Source organism: Camellia sinensis, chromosome 1 (assembly GCF_055761805.1).
Source record: "Camellia sinensis isolate YWXY chromosome 1, ASM5576180v1, whole genome shotgun sequence".
Taxonomy (NCBI): Eukaryota; Viridiplantae; Streptophyta; class Magnoliopsida; order Ericales; family Theaceae; genus Camellia; species Camellia sinensis.
In genome coordinates this window covers 150194218-150211094 of record NC_138961.1, presented here as the reverse complement: position 1 = coordinate 150211094, position 16877 = coordinate 150194218, and the positions used below count along the sequence as shown (strand labels likewise).

The following is a 16877-nucleotide window of genomic DNA, read 5'->3' as shown; positions in this document are numbered from 1 at the left end:
TTGGGAAGGGGTGACGAAGGGGAAGGGTTGTGATGGGAGGAGAGGGGGGGGGGGGGGGGGGGGACCAATGGTGCCACCTCTGACTGTTATTAGGTTAAGGGTTTGCAAGAAAGAAATGATATATTTTGGGATTATTAAAAAATTGAGGGTCTACATTGAAAAAAAGTCAAAATTCAAATTGTATGTGATATATCATAAACAAATGGTAAGTAATAAAGACTTAATATAATTTAGTATAATTTCCCTTCAAGCTTCCAAATAATTTACTATACCATACGACTTTAGGGGAACCAAAAAAAAGTTGTCCCCCAATGGGAAACAAAATTTCTCAAAAATTGATTAGCTGTGATACTTGTGATTCGCATCCTTTGATACTCCGTGTTTACGGAATTAAGTAGCTGAAGTTCCAAACCGAGGAGGCCTGTTGCTCTGAAATACTTACATATATATATATATATATATATCTAATTCCAACTCAATGCAATCCAAGTAGGGAGAGAGACTCTAACGTTGTGTTTGATTAGAGAATTTATGAAGAGATTTGAAAAGAAAAAAAAAAATAATATATCAATAAAATATACTTACATTTCACCTAATTTCACACACCTTTTCATTTTACATTTTCAAATCTCTTTCCAAATCTTTTAATCAAAAAAGATCCAACCATGGCAAATGTAACAAACTGGATTTTGTGGAACAAAATATATAATAATACATACATAGCTATTTGCCTATCTCTCACAAAATCAACCCACAAAAACCTCTTATTAACCAAGAATTATGTACATGTTTGTGCATTTCTAGCAAAAGAATAAGGGTACGTTTCATAGTCATACACAAAGAAAACCAAGACTAAAAAGCTAAAATCAATACACATTCAACTCCAATGGGCGCAACTTGAAAACAAATGGCCAAAAACACAAAATAAAAATAAAAAAAATTTTTTTTTTTTGAAAGAACAAACCTATTATGATTTAGCTTGACTTCTTTTCTTCTTCTCCTCCCATGGGCCTAATTTCTTTGTTTCTTCGTCTTTTCACATGGGCCTAATTTGCTATAGATTCTTGGACAAGATGTTAAAGAATCTCTTAATCTCTTCAACCTATATACTTCATGGTGCTACTACACACAAGATGGTACGAGGATCTATCGTCCTTCCTTCTCAATGTTGCCGACTTTTCGATCTTTGTTAGCACCAAATTTGATGACTACGTTGTCAATCATCACCTCCATCTCCAATATCATGTCATGATCATCAGAATCAAAGCAAAATCAACTACTCCATCACAACCATCAAGCTTTTCTTCTTCCACCATCACATCAGAGGGAGATACGCCCCTCCATGCCCTTTCCTCAGCACAAGTGGCCCGGCATTGTCAGGAACCCTATCTAGTGCCTTTGTGCATGCATCGATTACATCACTAAAACCAGTGGCCACAGTGGCCAGTTGCAACCGCAACCTCAAATCCCTAGTCCTCTTCAACAAACATCTAAATGACCTCCACAAATACTTTGCCCACTCTGCCGGTAGCCCTCCACCTGTCAACCAAACTGAGAACTGAGATTGGTCCCCTCTGGCTGTCACCTCAGCCCTGTAAAATCTTGCAAGATCAGCAAGCATTGAAGGGTGGAGTGGAAGCACGGCCACAAATTCAGCCACGAACTGCTCAGTAAGCTCTGGTTTGAGCATCTGATTCCAAAGCACCAGGGCCCACTCACTTGGCTGGTTAAGATCATAGGCTTCGGCAACAATTAGTGCCTCTTGGAAACGGGATTGCTCAACAAGGGCTCGTCGTGCATTGGTTTCAGATAGATTGAGCCACTGGAAATCTGGCATCCGTATTTGAAGTGAGACAAGGGATGCGCGAGCACAAGCAGCATGTGTTTTATTGCCAGCATCAATGGAGGAGTGAACCGCAGCTGCTTCAATAAAGTAGCGCATTGAATCAAGGAGGTCTTCATTCTGGTCCTTGTCATAACGGAGGAACCACTGCTGAGATGATTGTTCAGCTCGTGACTGGAGAAGAGAAGCTGTTTCATGCTTCATGTCAAAGTGATTATAAACCTGCAAGGGAAAGAAACAAATTCAATGGTATACTTGAGGAACCATGAGCTTGTGCTATTACCTGACATGTCATACACCTAGGCAAAGGGATCTGTAAATTGTATTTAATTACTTGCATGTAAAACAAATGCAGCCAAAACAATTTCAGCTACTTGATTTGGAGACAAAGTTTTCAGACTAGACCTTCCAAAAGGAAGACGATGAAGTGGCTACCATTGCTAAAGGGACAATATATGAGCAACCGTATTAGTCAAGGGACCTTATGATTTGAAAGCCTAACCACAATGTGGACACCATGGCCTAGTATCAGTTACCTATTAATGCAGCCAGAACTCAACATGGCACAAATTATCTATTCTATGTTTTTCATCAGAACTGGTGCAAAAAATTAAACATTTTATTTGCAAACCACGGGCATATACGAACCATAGCAAATGCATCAAGATCATTTGGGTTAAATTGCTTCAGTGTTGTGAGAACAGCCATGCGGAATCCTCTTACAGCCTCAGCAGTGCCCGTATTTGTGTCTGCAGCAGCTGAAAACTTCTGAAGGAGAAGATCCAACTGACCGTTTTCTATAAGAATTCCAAGAATGAAATTGAGGGCATGGAAGTTTCCTACTCCAGTTATCAGGCGAGCCAAACAAGGAAAATCGCCCTCTGAGACATAAGCTTCTACCCTGGTTGCTGCAAGGGCTACAAGAACATCAACTCCATCAAGGCAAGCTGATAACTTGTAGAAGTGGTGTGACAGAATAAGAAGCTCAACCTGACAAATCATATTTCAAGAGACATTAGCTCATCTTCTATTTATTCATCTTTTTTATTTTTATTTTTATTAAACAAGCTGATGATATTACACAGCTATCTTTAATTAGATTAGGATCACTATTTTGTCAGTGATAAAGTGTGATAATTTTGTATCACAAACTACGTGAACAATATGGCCTTTTAATTAACAAGGGCCATAACGTTATACAATAAGAATGATGACCAAAAAAAAAAAAAAAAAGAACCTTCAGTCCCCACTGAATGAGGGGTACATTGATCACGGTTTGGCTTTGGGGCTGGTTTGTAGTCACCAGTCTCCCCCCCATGTATCAGGGGCAGGGTGGGCGATGGATTAATTTTATAACTTACAAAATATAAATATTAATAAAAATCATATATAATATAGTGTGTTATGGATAGTGATTTATAATTAATGAAAGTTCAAAGATGTAAGATAAGAAATAAATGACTGAAAAACAATATGAAGTGTAATATTTTGTATTTTTAATTTTACCATATTAAAAAAATTAAATGATATATGTATTATATACATATAAATACATTTAGTAAATATAAACGGGGCAACGGCGGGTTAGAACGGGGTGGAGGATGCAAACCCCGTTCCTACCCCACTTCCTCTTCGGGGCGGGAAAAATCTGTGCGGGACAGGGTGAGGGATGCAGGGGGCAGGGTAAAATGACCATCCCTAAACCTAGCTTTTGACATAATTTGTACAAAATGGCTGCCCTTAGGTTTGAACTCACAACCTCAAGGTTGACAGCAGAGTTTTAAACCCTGAACCCCTGTATTCTAATAGCTACAACATGCATCCTGTTTTCTAATTTCCATGAACAGAACTTTCCAGCCAAAAAAATAAAAATAAAAAATCCAATATAATCCACATTTAATATATATATATATATTTTAGTATTATGGCACACTGGGCAACAACGACAACTATCATACCTCACAGGCATGCGGTATTTCTTGGCTGGTAATCACTAAACGCATCAATGCATGACCAATTTCTGGTTCTGATGAACAAAGCTCTGCCCATTTCAAGAAGTCCGAGAATCTCCACAATAGAGGAGCAGGTCCTTCCTCCTTCTGAGAATCCATATATCCCCCACGATGCGCAGCTAATAAACCCTGGAGTACATCAATGAAATTAATAAAATGAGTACTTTTTTAAAGAAATTAAGTTGATCTGCAAAATGAAAAATAAATCTAACTCCCTGTTTCAGCTGATCCAAGCCAAACTGCTTATGTTGATTTATCTGACCATGCAGGACAGTCAGACCGTTGGTGAAGACACTGTATGGGGTGTCATAACGTTGTAGAGGACACTGTATGGTGGTGTCAGACCGATGTAGAAGACAGTTTATGGGGTCATGTCGGACCGTTGTAGAAGACAGTTTATGGGGTCATGTCGGACCGTTGTAGAAGACAGTTTATGGGGTCATGTCGGACCGTTGTAGAAGACAATGTTGTGACAGTTTACGGAGTCTTGCTGGACCCTTGTAGAAACTAACCGGAATCAATGTCGGGACAGTTTACAGAGTCTTGTCGGACCCATAAAGGAGCTAACCGGAATCAATGTCGGGACAGTTTACAGAGTCTTGTCGGACCCTTTAAAAAATCGCATCCTCAAAAGGTGCGCTCAATTTTGTCAAAAGGCGTGCCATCAAAAGGCGTGCCCATTTTATCAAAAGATGTGCCATGAAAAGGCGTGCCAGTTTGTCGGGCGTCAAGAGGCGCGCGATGCGCGTGGCTGCCTCGGCTATAAGACAGAGGCTGAGGCTGAGGCAAAAAACACCTGTGAGAGATATTCTGAGAGAGATTTGTGAGAGAGATTCTGTATAACACTCTGTTGCCTAGAAAATGGCTTCATCGTCTTCCCGCGGGCTGCTCACCCTCTTTCCCGACCTCAACGAGTCAACGAGAGAGAGAACTGGTGCGGTGGCACTGGAACCTCAACCAAGCGCCCCGGAGTTTGCTCCGTTGAACTTTCCGATGCGGTCGGTGGAGCAAAGAATGGCAGTGCAGTCGGATGTGGAGGCCAATCAGTATACTTTGAAGGCATGTGTGGAAAGCATGACGGCGGTCACAAATTTGTCGAACCGGCTGCAAAGTAGGACAAATGAGGTGCAGCATGTAAATGCCCAGCTGGCTTTGCTCCAACGCATGTATAAGGATGCGCGAGCAGAGATCAGTGTGCTAAAGGCAGAAAACAAGGAGCTGAAGCGGAAGGCCACCGTGATGTTCCGATTTGGAGGACCGCCATATGCGGCAGTGGAGGAGCAGGGAGTAAATGTGCTCGGTGGCGTGGGAAACACGGAGGCAACACCGGCAAGGGCCGCCCAGGACGGAGGCAAGAAGAAAAGACCGGCTGAATAGGCGAAGAAGTGAGGTCGGTTGGTGGCCGGCTGCAGAAAAGAAAACAAATTGTTTTGTTTGTTGTGGTTGTTGGTTTTTTTTTTTTTTTTTTTTTTTTTTTTTTTTTTTTTTTTTGATGTAAAATGGTGATCGGGGTGAGCCCCTGATATGAATAAAAGGAGTGTGGTGTGCAAGTTCGTCGTCTGCCTGTTTTTTTTTTTTTTTTTTTTTTTTTTTTTTTAATAATAATAATAATAATAATAAGTGGGGACAAGCCCACATGGGTGGCTTGGAAACTATATGCTGGGTTTGATCAAAACCGTGGGCGTGAAAGTGAGAGAGAGAGAAGAGGATGATGGTCTGTGCAATATAATAAAATAAACATAGATATATATATATATATAGAGATATATTAAAATAAGAGAAAGTGGAGTGGGGTTGAATAAAAAAATTGTGGCATCAGAAAGTGCTGTCTGTCAATCCCATGGGTGTGTGTGTGAGTGTGGGAGAGATGATTATGTTGGAAAAAAGAAGAGAGAGACTTGGGACTCTATGGGTTGCTGATGTGGGTGCTAAGAAGTGGAAGAGAAAAAAGGGGCTTGGAGAGGTGCTGATTTTCCCAAATTCAATGTTACTGTGGCTTATCATCGCTCTGTGTTGCTTGCCAAATACGAGTGGCAGCCAAAGCAGTCAGCAGTCTCTAATCAAGATGGATTGAAGGGAATATATCGAGTAGATGTTGATATTCCGTCAGATGACTGGGCTTCCATCACTGGCTTCTATGATGTCCTTGTATTCAATACCGGCCACTGGTGGGGTTACGACAAGTTCCCAAAAGAGACGCCTCTTGTTTTCTATAAGGCTGGGAGACCCATAGTTCCACCCCTGCAGATGTTGGATGGATTTAAAGTTGTCCTTGAGAATATGGTTTCTTACATAGAAAAAGAATTCCCACGAAAGACACTCAAGTTCTGGCGCTTGCAATCTCCAAGACATTTTTATGGTGGTGATTGGAATCAAAATGGTAGTTGTTTGTTCAATGAGCCCCTTGAGGAACAGCAGCTTGATTTGTGGTTTGATCCCAGCAACAATGGAGTGAACAAAGAAGCAAGACGACTGAATCATATAATTGAAGAGGCATTACGAGGAACTGATATTCAATTACTTGATCTGACTCATTTGAGTGAGTTCAGAGCAGATGCCCAGCCGGCAGTTTGGCTGGGAAAGAAGGATGCAGTGGCAGTCTGGGGTCAAAAACAACAGAAGCTCGGAGAACAAATATGTGTGAGGCAAAGAAGAGTTCAGCTATGGACTTTGTGGCAGCGGAGGGAAGGTATGTGTAGAGGTCCGGCGGACTAGGTTGAGGTCCGGCGGGCGGCCAAGGCGAGGTTGCCGCCCGCCGGTGACACGAAAAAAAAAATACTAAACTCTTAACCTTGCTCTGATACCATGTAAAAAAGGATGTATTATTGATTGATATATTACAAGCTTGATTAATTACAATTCCTATACAATCTATATATAGAAGAAAATGTGGTAGTAGGTGTAGTGGAGGTGATAGTGGGTTAGGTGAAGTGGAGTGTGTGGTGAAGTGGAGGTAGGTGAAGTGGAGTGTGTAGTGGAGTAGGTGAAGGTAAAGATGGGAAATTCTAACAGCCACCATAGCCCAACCTGGGGAGTCTGGGTTTAAGCTACGATCTTTTGGTTGAAATTGGACTTTGGAGTATGTCTTGACACGACAACTTAGGAGGTGGCAGGTGCCATTTATTCTCTACTTCTAATTGGAAGTTGTAGGTACATGTGTTCAAATTCGCTACATGGCATACCTCGTGAGATGACGAGAGAACCAACAAGAAGTCTCCACGTGCTCCCCTCCAAGGTCGAGCTGTGTTGGTCAAGGCTGGCAAACATGGCACGCCACCTTAGCCCCACCACTAAAGCATGCTTGAGATCGCTCATGGCAGCCCTTGGTTCGGCCAAGGAACCACAACCCAAGCATTCGCCTCCAATCGTGGTTGGAATGCTTAGAGCTTGTCTACCTTGATCGATGACTCCTCACCCATGCGTGTCTTTTCCTATCTTCATCACGACAAAGGCATGCTTATTCTTCAGCTGAGCATGCCTTCCCCATTAATTTCTACCTTTGGCTTGGCCAAACAACCGACATTGGGTAGGTTCCCCCATCTATAATCGAAGCATTCGGACACTACCACACCAGCCCAGGTCAGAAAGTAGGGCCTAGAAATCCCACTCAGGATCACCAGCGGATATGTGGCTTGGGGACAGAGTTGAGTGATAGTCAAGGTTTCCTAGCTAGCTCTCTCTCTCCCGGGTGGTTCCACCTTGACGGACCTTAGATAGAGAGAGGTTTTAACCACGGTATAAGACACCTCGAACGATTTACCATACCTACTTTTGCAGATCTGTGATACAACCCCCGAGGTTTAACATTCCTACACACTACAGTCTCGTGATACAAGTTCCGATGTCTAATTATAGGCACAAGATGTGCTGGAAACCTCTGCATTGTTGAATCAAGAGTGTTTAGCCACCTATCCTCTAGAATGGGGTGCTATGCTGGACTAGGGTTGTAAAACAAACCTCAAGCTATTCAAGCTTGAATCGTGTTTGGATGCTTAAAAGCCCTTTTGAGAACCGTTCATTATGTAAACAAATCAAGTTTAAACATAATTTGAAACTTGTTAATTTTCTGAGCTTTGCTCAAACTCAACTCAGTGAGCTTAATACTCACTAGAATTATATTAAAAAACCAAGCTACTAGAGCTTGGCTTGTGATTGACTCGATTAATGATCATTTGATATCGGTTCCAAAGATAAAGAAAACCTTTTTGAAGATAGTAAATTTTTCAAACCAACCTCAAACAATTCACTACTCAACTTGTTTATAGCTCTATGCTAGGCCAAGCTAGCCACGTGGTTTGACTATCCCCATATAAAGGGTCATCATCCATGCAAGCAAGACAAGAGCTGTCCGCTCCCCTCCAACAAGCTCAAAAGATTTCAGGGTTTCCTTGGTTCTCACTTCCTCCACCTTTGATGGTCCCTAGCCATCTCAGTGCTTACCATCTTCCTAAAGGCCCCACTCAAGCCACCTCGAGGTTGGCCATTCACAGAAGCTATATTCTATCCCAATGCAAATGGCAAGTAACTCATGAGTTCAAAGCATCAATGTGTTCATAAACTAAAATTTACGAAGAAAAAAAGTACCTTTAAAATGAAATTTAAGGATTAAAAATGTAAAAGGCACCTTTAAAAAGGATTCTGCAAGAACTTGAGCAATACTAGCAGCTGGCATAGAATGAGTTTGCACCAGGAGATTTGCTTCCTCAAAGGAATCTTGTGCTTTAAGAGAAAGCAACTGTAGCAGTTCAATAGGCTGCTTATCAAATGCCTCTGAGAAAGAAAGACCCAACACATTTGCAGCTTTTACAACTGCTATTATTCTCTTGCATAGCCCACGACCACTACCTTCCATAAATATGGTTGTTAAACTCTCCAGTACCTACAATTTAACAAGAAACTAATACATTAGTTCAAAAAACGGATTAATGACCAATTTTTTCGTGCAGCCATCAGGAAGTGGAAAACCCATTAACAATGAAAGGAAACAAATCACAAGTAGCCTTGGACAGGGAACGTGGATATTTTTAATTTGGAATATGTTATACTAACAACCTCTCTGTGACCAAAATATAATATGGAAACTGATGAAAGTAATGCAGCCCTGAAACCGAGCAGACGGTTATGACTATTTTACTTTTAACATCATTGGCACATGAGGTTGTATATATTTGTTGCATAAGGGGTTGTTTTGTCTAGCATTGCATTTCATCCTGAATACTTGGTATTATTCACATGCAAAGAAATAGCTTGAGTGAAAATAAATTAGAAAAGAGTTTTGAATCAGAACCTCCAGGGGTTCAACCACATGGTGGTCGATCAATATATTGTATGATTGAATAATAGAACGCACTTCCTCATCCAGCATTGATATGGATACTTTGTTACAGGGAGTTGAGATAACTGCAAGCTTTAAAGCAGCGTCTACAAGTACAAATTCAGGTGGTATGTGTGCTGGAGACAGCTTATTCTGGAGTTGTTTTGCAGCTGTTATTTGCCCAAACTCCAATAAAGAAAGAACTGCTCTTTCCAACTCTTCAGGTCCAACCCTTTCTTCCCACCTTGAAAAGGATGATTCTATTCTGAAGTTTTCATCTTGCAAATGCAAATCATTTCTGAAATAGAGAGCAGCGACACCATCCTCAGAATCAATAATTTTCTCTGTTGTATCCATTAGAGGCCGTCTTGATGGTGCAAGGCCTTTGGCTCTACGTTTTGCCTTTGCATTCCCGCCCATACTAGTTGAAAAGCTAGAATCCACAACTTGTGAAATCTTGTGGTGTGTCTGGTTATTTTCCCTTGCATCATTTCTCTCTGAAGTTTTAGTCCTCATTGCATTTATATGATTGTCCATTTTTGTTATGATACTGGCAGTCCGATCTATAATATTGGAACTCTTTCCAGTCCCAGGTTCCCTGCTAGAGCTGGCTAAGGTGAAGTCTCCTTCACTTTTTACCTGAGCTTCCGATTCTACCGCCAGGAGCCATACTCTAGTCTCGATCTCTCGCAGAAGATGCAATGGATAAACTCTGATAAATTCACCATACAAGTTAGAAGGAAGATTTATCCCAAGATGCGAATCAGCACTACAAATTCTGTTGAAAATTACTTACGGGGTGGACTGGGTTATCATCCCGCTCAGCCATTGTAGAGAAAGAAGTAGCATTTCATGAAGCTCCCTTGATGGAAGATCTTTCTCCACAACTTCTGCATGTTTCAGGAAAAATAATCCAGCCTAAAACAAAACAACAGCAGAAAATCCCAACAAAGTTGCAGATAAAGAAGTAGCAGGTAAAAAAAATGAAAATACAATTTTCAACTATGATATTGAACTGTTGTTGATTCCAAAGTAAAAATACCTGTAATGCAGGGAAGGAATATCTAACAAACAGTGTTTGGCAGTGACCCCATAAAGCGACTCTCTCTTCTGGTACATCCCAAAGAAACTCCTTCCACTCTGCCACCATGGACTCAGCCTTGAAGAGAGAGAGAGAGGGGGGGGGGGGGGAGAGAGAGAGAGAGAGATGGCATTCGTATAAGAAAGATGTATACAACGAATTTTTTGTGCATCAAATAAAGATCTACACAATAAAATCATACAGCTATAGCCTCCAAAATAAATAGTGTGCTAATAACACATTTTTAGGTGGCAAAAGTATAGGTCAAGGCTTGTATACCAAGAAGAAATATCTATGTATTCTAAGAACTTGAGACTAACATAATAAAAGGTGGCAGTGAAGGTTAATCGTGAAAATTATAAACACAGCAACTGCTTACATCATCTTTAATTGGTTAACAACAAATGGAGATCAGAGAGGATTTTATTTGTGAAATCAAATTATGATGGATTAAATAGATTGCTTATTAATTATTTTTTTTGGGTAAATTGCACGGACCTCCTTCACTATTGCCTAAATTATAGCTGGCCCAATTAGTATGAAGAAATGATACCGTCCTCCCCTAATGGGCCTCAAAAGTTGACTCCATCAACAAAAGACAAGAAATGAAAAAAAGATCCTCACCCTGCTAGGCCAGCCACCAATGCAATCCATTGCTTCTACCCAATCCCCCACCCACCCCTATCTTATTTTTCTCCAAATTCAATACCTACCTCCATCCAACACCCATTGACAAAGCCACTTTCTCTTTCATTCAACGGTTGCAAGCGAATAAGCAAAAGAAAGGACAATGGACTTCTTCAACCTTCCACCCTGAGCTTGACTCTAATGAACTTGAATCTTATCCCAAATAAAGAATAAAGAACTTCCCTGAATAGACCGCCCTTTTTACGGATAGGTGAGATTAGTTGCTCCTAGCGACTAGATCTAATCCATTTTCTTCTTTCCTTACCTACAATGCTTAACAATAGCCTTTAGAACTACTCCCACTTATAAGTAAGATGCCATTGTCATCCATTGCCTCTACCTAATCCCCCAACCATATCTATCTTCGTCTTCTTCAAACCCAATACCCGAATTAACATCCTGTTCTTTCAATCACAATCAGCTAAGGCCAACTCCATTGTTTCGACCACCACCATCACCTCTTGACCCCCATCTCACTCACTACTCCACTGTTGATGCCTCCACAACCAAACAAAACCCAATCCTAGGCGCACCTCTCAACTCCATCTCCCTTAGAAGTCAAAAGATACAAACCTATACCTATATACCTATATATATATATATATATATATTACCGAACCTCAAACACCATCTCCTCCTTGTCTAAAATCATTAGTTCAATTAATGTACATCACTACCACTACCACACCAATTCAGGTTACGATGGTGGCAACTGTAATTGGTGCAGTGTCATCAGAAAATATTGATATCCTATCGAATTACGTTTTGGAACTTGTTGGAAATGGTAGGAAAATTCTGGGTAAAACCAGAATTTTTTCTCAAGTTTGGTCTATTTTTTAGGTGGGCCCCGAGCGTCGATTTACTCGGGTCAAAGTGGTAACGCGTTCTATGCCGCGTTGTGATTCACGTGGTATATTTGGTTGCTCAAAACCATTACCGAGTGAATGAGAAATTGAAGCCAAAGTGTACTCCATAGAAATGGAGTTTTGGTGGAAATTCCTTAAGGTTGTAAAATGACTAGTCCCACATTGATTTGGTGAGAAGTTTTGAAAGGGTTTATAAGGCATGGGTTTGGTACTTGGGGTGTGCGCCAAGGGGTACCCAAGTGTTTTAGAGGGAGAGGTTATGGGCAAAATGAGCTAGACCCATTGGACCCAAAAATCACCACGCGCGTGCGCTGCCGTCTGTCTGGTCGGTCGGGCGGGCTGGGCTGGGCTTGGACGCGAGTGCGTGGTGTGTGGTTGGGCTTGTTCGGCCCAATACTAATCTTTTTGGGCCAAAAACATTTGAATTTATTTTTATTTTTTGGTAAAATAAAATCCATAATTCAAATTAACCGGAAATAATCTGGTTCGATTTTTTCTGTACATCCAAACAGGGCTCTTCCGTTTTTTGAATCCAACAGCTCTAAATCTGTTTGAATTTCAAACCAAACAGTGCCTAAACAGTTTTGTATCTGTTTAATTCAAATTGAACAGGTACAATACCTGTTTAATTCAAAATGGAAAGCCACCAATCCATCTATAAATAGACTAAGCCCCCCATTTGGAAAAATACTCCAATTTTCGTACTCCATCTTCTGTTATAAATTTATTCTTCATTTTGCATTTAGTTCTTGTTACAGAGAGTATAAACACTTAGTGTGTTCGACGAACGAATAAATTGTAGTACTGCTTTTATTCGTTGATAGATCATTTTATCCTGGGAGATAGACGTCCAGACTCTGAAAGCACCGTGAAGATGACGAATCTGTCTTAAGGACACAGTATTAAACACTGGACTTGATCAGAAAGTTATTCAAAAGAAATTAACCAAGTAAGTTGTTTAATTTTATTCCCATTTTAATTTTGTTTATTTAATCAGATTTTAATTTTGTTTTTGTAACAAAATAAAATCTGTTTTTATTTATTATTTTTTTTATTTCAAGTTTGATTTTTGTAATCAAACAAATTTTCTCATTTTCTTTATTTTTTTTATATTCTTCTTGTTGTTTTGTACACAACAGAATTTAATCTATTTAAATACAGTGAAGATTGTCCAACAATCTTAAGACATAGTCCTTTTTTGATATCTTCATTGTATTTAATTTTCTGTGTTTTCAAAGTAATATTCTGGTTGGAAAAACAAATAGTGATTTATGCTATTTGACAGATAGTAATAATATATTGTCTCTTTTCTTTGACAACTAGTAGTAATATACTGGTGTCATTAACAATTGCAGAATATTATTTGGTATTACAGAAAATTATTGTGATATTTTATTTTTCTAGTTTTAGTAACAAGGAAAATAAAATTATTTTGTTGTTATAATTTATTTTCTGGTTTTAGTAACTAGAAAATTAATTTGTGTTTTAATTTTTTCTGATTTTTGTAATAAGAGATTATGGCTACTACAACTGAAACTGCATTTGGCAGTGGTACTCCTATTGTTACACCTACATCGGTCCCTATCCAGAACCATGTTCATGTACCAATCAATCATGGAGAAAAACCGGAAAAATTTAACGGAACCGAGTTTAAGAGATGGCAGCAGAAGATGCTGTTCTATCTTACGACTCTTAATTTGGCCCGGTTTCTCCATGAAGAGGCTCCAGTACTTAAAGAAGGTGAAAGTGATCGGTAAGTTGTTGCTGCTGTAGATGCTTGGAAACATTCAGATTTCCTGTGCAAAAACTACATCCTAAATGGCCTTGACAATATGCTGTATAATGTATACAGTCCTCTGAAAACAGCAAAAGAATTGTGGGATTCTTTGGAGAAGAAATACAAGACAGAAGATGGCGGCACGAAGAAATTTGTCGTCGGTAAATTTCTGGATTTTGTTATGGTAGACTCCCAAACAGTAATATCTCAAGTTCAAAGTTTTCAAATAATTTTGCATGATATTCATTCAGAAGGTATGTCTCTTAGCGAGTCATTCCAAGTCGCTGCTTTAGTAGAAAAGTTACCACCGGCTTGGAAAGATTTCAAAAATTATTTAAAACATAAACGCAAAGAGATGACTATGGATGAGTTGATTGTAAGATTAAGAATTGAGGAAGATAACCGAAAGGCTGAAAAGAGGAATGAAAAAAATCCCATTGAGTCCAAGGCTAATGTGGTTGAACAAGTTCATAAACCACATAACAAAAAGAGGAAGTTTACTGGAGATGGTCCTAAACAAGGCGACAACAATGTCAACAAGAAGTTCAAAGGAAAATGCTATAATTGTGGCAAGACGGGACATCGAGCTTTTGACTACCGCCGCCCTAAGAAGGATCATGGAAGTATAAATAAGAAGACCACCAATCAGGCCAATGTAACAGAATTGGATTACATCTCTGACGGAGTGAATGACATCAACCTCTCTGCTATGGTGTCTGAGGCTAACTTGGTTGGAAATCCCAAAGAGTGGTGGGTTGACCACTGGAGCAACTCGTCACATTTGTGCGGACAAGAAGATGTTCACTACCTACAATGAGGCTGCAAATGGTGAACAACTTTTCATGGGAAATTCTTCTACTTCTACTGTGGCTGGACAAGGAAAAGCTATCTTGAAGATGACATTAGGGAAAGAACTGACTCTCAACAATGTACTGCATGTACTTGATATCCGGAAGAATTTAGTTTCTGGTTCTTTGTTAAGTAAAAATGGTTTTAGGCTTGTCTTTGAGTCTGATAAATTTGTATTAACAAAGAGTGGTATGTATGTTGGTAAGGGATACATGAGTGATGGTCTCTTTAAGTTGAATGTAATGACAGTTGTACCAAAAATTGCTATGAATAAGAATAACACATCTTTTGTTTATATTCTTAAGTCAAATTTATGGCATGGTAGATTAGGAGATGTGAATTTTGATGCTTTGCGTAGATTAATTGGTTTAGATCATATACCAAAGTTTGAAATTAACCCTAATCATAAATGTGAAATTTGTGTAGAAGCGAAACTAACTAAGGCTCCATTTAAATCGGTTGAAAGAAAAATCGAACCTCTAGAATTAATTCATACTGATGTATGTGATTTAAAATTTATTCAAACTAGAGGAGGCAAAAAGTATTTCATAACATTTATCGATGATTGCACAAGATATTGTTATGTTTATTTACTTAGAAGTAAAGATGAAGCCTTAGAAATGTTTAAACTCTACAAAACAGAAGTTGAAAATCAACTTGGTAAAACCATTAAAATGGTTAGAAGCAGTGTTGTCAAAGGCGCGCCTAGGCGCAGGGCGAGGCGAGGCGAGGCACACCATCTGCGCCTGTCGAGGTACCAGGCGAGGCGACTTCATCCAGGCGAGCGCCTTAGACGCGACTGGATCAAGGCGCGAGAGGCGCAAGGCGATTGCCTATGCGCGACTGAGTGTTCAAGTTGTAGATCCCATCTAACGACTCAGATGAACCTAATCGACCTAATCGAAGACCTCGTAATCATAGAGGATTACGACTCATGGACCATATGAGCCGAATAGGGCTCAGATAACCCTAATCGAAGTCACCTCTTCCTGTCTTCCTCTTCCTCTGCGACTACGATCAACTTCGATCAACTTTGCAGGTTCGATTAGGGTTCGCAGGTTCGATTCGCAGGTTCTACTTCGATCAACTTTGCAGGTTTCAACTTCGATTGACTTCAGCTCTGTGATTCGTCTTCGATCGCAGGTTCTCCCCTTCCCCTTCTTCTTCGTCTTCGATCTCGACTTCACTCTGTGATTTAATTTTTTTTTTGAACTGTTTTGCTTTTATTTATTTATTTTTTTTCTTTTATTTTTTTTTCAACTGTTTTGCTTTTATTTATTTATTTTTTTTCTTTTATTTTTTTTCAACTGTTTTGCTTTAATTTTTTATTTTTTTATTTTTTTTTTCAATTATTTGAGTTGAGTCTGAAAAAAAATAGGAAGCCTAAAATTGATTATGATAAATAAATAAATAAATAAATTAATTCATAAATAAATAAATAAATTAATTGATTATGATAAATTAATTAATTCATAAATAAATAAATTAATTAATTGATTATGATAAATAAATAAATAATTTTTTTTTCAGTTATTTGACTTTCATAACCCTGATTATTACATAAACAAATAAATAAATAAATTAATTCATACATAAATACATAAATAAAAAAATAGATATATTACATTCATTATGATTATACTGAAATTGATTCATCATTATACTGAAATTAATTAATTCACCTTTAATTAAAAAAATAGAAAATTGATTCATAACATTAATTAATTCATACATTACATACATTACAAGAAAATTAAATGTAACATAAGAATGAATGTAATGGAATGTAATGTACATTAATTAATTAATTCATCATTAATTAAAAAAATAGAAAATTGATTCATACATTACATACATTAATTAATTCATCACATAACATGCATTACATTCATTATACTGAAATTATTTTTTTGTTATTTATTTTTTATGTTGTGTAGCAAGTACTAAGTAAAAAATGACATCGGAAAGTAATAGAAAAGATCTGGCGTGGCAATATGCCCATTTGGTGGAGGAGAATAATTTAAACAAGTTTGAGTGTAATTTTTGTGGTAAAGTATCAAATGGAGGTGTTTATCGGGTGAAACAACACCTTGCGGGAGGTTATAGGAATGTCACTGCTTGCCCGAAGTGTCCTTCTCATGTAAGAGAAGAGATTAGAGAGTTCATGTCCAAAAAAAAGACACAAAAAGAAGAAATGAACATGTTGCCTGATTTCGATGACATGGACATGGAAGATGAAGATGAAGATGTCGTTGAGATCAATGTCAATCAACACCGCAAGTTGACAAGTAGTAGCCAAGGTTCATCCAAATCCAAATCCAAATCAAAAACGCCAAAGAGAAAAGGGCCTATGGATGTTTACTTCACACCCAATCCTGAATCAGTGGTGAAAAATCGAAAAGACCAAGCAAAAGGGAAACAAACCAAAATTTGATGCAAATGACCCTT

General features: G+C 38.8%; 2 protein-coding genes across 3 annotated transcripts in view; one reads left to right on the top strand and one right to left on the bottom strand.

Moving 5' to 3' along the window:
• Positions 1 to 736: 736 nt before the first annotated feature.
• LOC114310657 (spatacsin carboxy-terminus protein) overlaps positions 737 to 16877 on the bottom strand; it is a 62290-nt gene continuing 46149 nt past the window's right edge. For both annotated transcript variants that reach the window (XM_028256721.2, XM_028256729.2), the window contains exons 20-26: positions 10212 to 10328; positions 9966 to 10087; positions 9143 to 9881; positions 8480 to 8734; positions 3802 to 3984; positions 2492 to 2833; positions 737 to 2065 (exon numbers count right to left, since the gene is read on the bottom strand). In XM_028256721.2, the coding sequence (XP_028112522.2) occupies positions 1316 to 2065; positions 2492 to 2833; positions 3802 to 3984; positions 8480 to 8734; positions 9143 to 9881; positions 9966 to 10087; positions 10212 to 10328 (2508 nt within the window). In that variant the 3' untranslated portion in view covers positions 737 to 1315. The remainder of the gene's footprint in view (positions 2066 to 2491; positions 2834 to 3801; positions 3985 to 8479; positions 8735 to 9142; positions 9882 to 9965; positions 10088 to 10211; positions 10329 to 16877) is intronic.
• On the top strand, positions 5574 to 7640 carry LOC114274773 (protein trichome birefringence-like 12). Its single transcript, XM_082869666.1, is given in 3 exon segments — positions 5574 to 5800; positions 5803 to 6544; positions 7633 to 7640. Coding segments are annotated over 3 exon segments (855 nt in total). The 5' UTR covers positions 5574 to 5695.